This window comes from Priapulus caudatus, unplaced genomic scaffold (assembly GCF_000485595.1).
Source record: "Priapulus caudatus unplaced genomic scaffold, Priapulus_caudatus-5.0.1 Scaffold98, whole genome shotgun sequence".
Lineage (NCBI taxonomy): Eukaryota > Metazoa > Priapulida > Priapulimorpha > Priapulimorphida > Priapulidae > Priapulus > Priapulus caudatus.
In genome coordinates this window covers 316,961-320,684 of record NW_014577159.1, presented here as the reverse complement: position 1 = coordinate 320,684, position 3,724 = coordinate 316,961, and the positions used below count along the sequence as shown (strand labels likewise).

Below are 3,724 nucleotides of genomic sequence, written 5' to 3'. Positions count from 1 at the left end.
TAGATGGGGTAGCGGTGGTGATAGATGGGGTAGCGGTGATAGATGGGGTAGCCGTGGCAGTGGTGACAGTGGCGACAGTGGTGACAGTGGTGACAGTGGCGACAGTGGCGACAGTGGCGACAGTGGTGACAGTGGTGACAGTGGCGACAGTGGTGACAGTGGCGACAGTAGCGACAGTAGCGACAGTGGTGGCAGTGGTGACAGTGGTGACGGTGTAATTATGGGATTACAGTAAAGTAAAATTGTACGAGTGTGGTTGTGGGAGGACTCTGAGAGAGGAAGATATTTGGAATCTGCTTGCATTGCTGTAAGATGGCTAATGATTCTTTACTGGTTATTTAGGAGGTGAGCATCCCATAGGTGGTGCAGGCGGTGTGGTTGCTATGGAGACTGACCAGCCAGACAGAGGTATGGAAGCCATTCATACATGCGTCGTAAATATAATTTAACACAATTTTTACAATACTTCCGAGATACTGTTGAACTTAAAAGTAATTTAGTTACTGATACTGCTTGATCTGATTGTGTGGGGCAAATAAATTTGAGCAATTGTGATATTTGTGGCACTTTAATATTGAATATATCTAAATTTATCACATTTATGTTGATTTGTATCGTGACAGGGTCCCAAATCGTTATGCCGGTTTGTGTTAAAATGATTTTCTCATGGAAAGAGTGAACAGTAGCTAATTGTAGCCAGTCATTAAGTAAAACAATTGCCATGTGTGGCATCTTTCCAGTGATACATAGATAAGGCCAAGAAACGACGGGTGCAAATGTGTGTAAAATAAGGCTCAATCTGAGCTATAACCTTTGGGCGTGCAAGGAAGCGGCTATCCCCTCCCCCAAGATTACTTAAAATAATTGTAAATCTTTACTGACCACAAGTTCAGACCACGAATTCCTCACCTGCTTCGTGAAACCCTCGCCGATCCGACCCGCCCCCGTCACGCTACGCACCTTTACTGGCAGCTGCGCGCCTCTCTCGTTGCTACTTGACCATCGTCACGACAACCCCCCTCAGGTCATTTCTCAGGTCACCGTGCTGACATTAGGTGATCGTGTATCCTAGGTGCGGACGAGAGAGAGCCAAGAGAAAGACGACGACGGCGTCAGGGGCGTGAGATCATAGCCTGGCGCGAGTCGCTGCCGGTGAGTCTACTAGCCGCGACCGCCGCGCGCGAGAGGGAGGGCGAGAGAGGAGAGCGCGGCAGACGGGAGAGCAGCGAGGAGGAGGAACATGGTCCGGGTGACGAGCGTGAGCAGGTGAGACACACGGCGAGGCAGCCTCGCTGCGCAGCGCACGCGAGACGGCATCCGCGCGTACCGGTGTCGCGCGAAATTCCTGACTTGCGAAATACATCATATAGGATGCGTATGCGCATGCGTCCCGACCAGGGAAAAAAAGATAATTTATTTTTCGGGGGCTATTTTTCAAGCTCGCGTGGATGAAAATAGCACTCTAAAATTTGGTTTGCATTGAACTCTATGCAAATTTACGGGGGTTCTTTTTGGCATTTCCGGGGCTCTTTTTGGCATTTCGGGGGCTAAATTGCCCTGAGCCCACGTGTATTTTTTTCACTGGTCCCGAGCCGACCAATCACAGCTCGTCTGTGTGCGAAATTCCTGATCTGCGAATCTCTACCTATCCACTCTTAAACTCTTACTAATATATACGTTACAAATTTTATACAAACCTTCAATTGACAGTTTGTGTTCGTCCAAGTGTACACAACCTAACGTAACACAAGGACGAGCTGTGATTGGTTGGGTCGGCACGCATGCGCATACGCATCCTATATCATGTATTTCGCACACGTCAGGAATTTCGCGCGACATCGGGAGCGGGCATCATGCGAGTTTGGCATTGAAGGGACGTGGTGGAGTAAAGCTGGGTTTACACTACCGACTTTGTGTTGGCGAATTGGCGAATTGGTCCATACACTATCTCAACCCTAGACTCAACCCTACAATTTAGGATTTAAACAACTTTTCATGACTTTCCAGAGAGCGTACACACTTGAGGTTAGGTTACTATAGTAATGATAGTAATTACTACACAGGGGTAGAAATAAGGAGAAATCATCAGACATCAGAATATGGCCCACAGTATGCCTCAAATTGCAGGAAAATGGCTTAAATATTTCAAAATTTTCTGGGGGGCATGTCGCCAGAACCCCCTAGCGGTGACATGCCTACAGTACGCGGGGCTGCCTGTGGCAGCCCAGGTAAATTTTGCCCCCTGTACATCATTTTCTGGATACGCCACTGACAACAAACAATCGGCAGAGTGTAAACACAAAATGTTGAGCGACCAACCGATCGATAGCAACTAGTTGGGAGATTGGACCATGTTATATTTTTGCCAACTTGGAGTTGCGGAATTGCGAAATTGGTCCAACTCGCCAATTTGACAACAATAAAGTCGGTAGTGTAAGCCCAGCTTAACGTGCTTTCATGTTGCAGATGAAAGAGTCTGTCACTTGTCACCGTTAAATCCTAACCTGTTAGTTTTAGTGGCTGATTTTGTCACCTGGATGTGTCATGTCCTGTCCATGTCACCGTCACGTCTCACTGTCGTGTCCTGCTATTGTCATCATAACATTTTAACGTGTTAATTTTAATTCTTGTTTTTGTCACCACGATATGTCAACATACCATGTCCTGCCATTGTCACCATAGCATCTTAACGTGTTAATTTAAATTCTTGCTTTTGTTACCACTATATGTCAACATACCATGTCCTGCGTGTGTCATATCCACATCTTGTGAGTGACAACGTGTCATGTTCTACCTTTGTCACCTTAAAAGCTCAACATATGTCCTTTTTTTGTCACCTTCTGATGGTTTCATTGAGAGTATACACGTTTGCTTTATTTACTATCACATGCCGAAGTAACAAATTTAGGATACATTTCGAACTTCCACTCCCAAATATTAACATTGGAATTTACTGTATGTGGATATGTAATAACCTACATAATATCATGAGTGTCATAAAATAGACTATAATATAGATGTCTATATTAGGACACTCATGATGATATCATAGTCACATAGTAGCTATTACAGCATTATTATATATATGACTAGCAACATTAGTCTACTATTAGTAGCATTTATAGTATATAATAGCAATGAACCAATGACATTAATCAAAGTGTCGCGCATTGCCTATTGAGCATTTCTATTCGTTTGCCCCCCACAGTCGGCGGATATCGACGAACAGGCGCGGTCAGGGGCGAGCGGCAACCTTCAGGAGGACGCCGTGACTAGCAGTGTGGAGATGGACGACCGCGAGACGGCTGAAGCCGCTAACAAATACAGGCGCACGAACGGTAAACGAAAGCCGACCAACGGCAAGGTCCGTGCGCGAGAGGGCGACCCACCGCAGCTCGCGGCCCGCCGTGAAGGAGACGCGGCGGGGAGGAACGACGGGGCGAGAGAGAACGACGCGGCGAGAGAGAACGACGCGGCGAGAGAGAACGACGCGGCGAAAGAGAACGACGCGGCGAAAGAGAACGACGCGGCGAAAGAGAACGACGCGGCGAGAGAGAACGACGCGGCGAGAGAGAACGACGCGGCGAGAGAGAACGACGCGGCGAGAGAGAACGACGCGGCGAAAGAGAACGACGCGGCAAGAGAGGACGACGCGGCGAGAGAGAACGACGCGGCGAGAGAGAACGACACGGCGAGAGAGGACGACGCGGCGATAGAGAACGAC

At 47.8% G+C, this 3,724-nt stretch overlaps 1 protein-coding gene across 1 annotated transcript in view; it reads left to right on the top strand.

The window, feature by feature from the left end:
• LOC106805053 overlaps window positions 1–3,724 on the top strand; it is a 24,595-nt gene that overhangs the window by 17,507 nt on the left and 3,364 nt on the right. Inside the window, exons 8-10 of the mRNA XM_014806526.1 lie at window positions 343–408; window positions 1,073–1,266; window positions 3,209–3,407. Coding sequence (XP_014662012.1) covers window positions 343–408; window positions 1,073–1,266; window positions 3,209–3,407 — 459 coding nt within the window. The remainder of the gene's footprint in view (window positions 1–342; window positions 409–1,072; window positions 1,267–3,208; window positions 3,408–3,724) is intronic.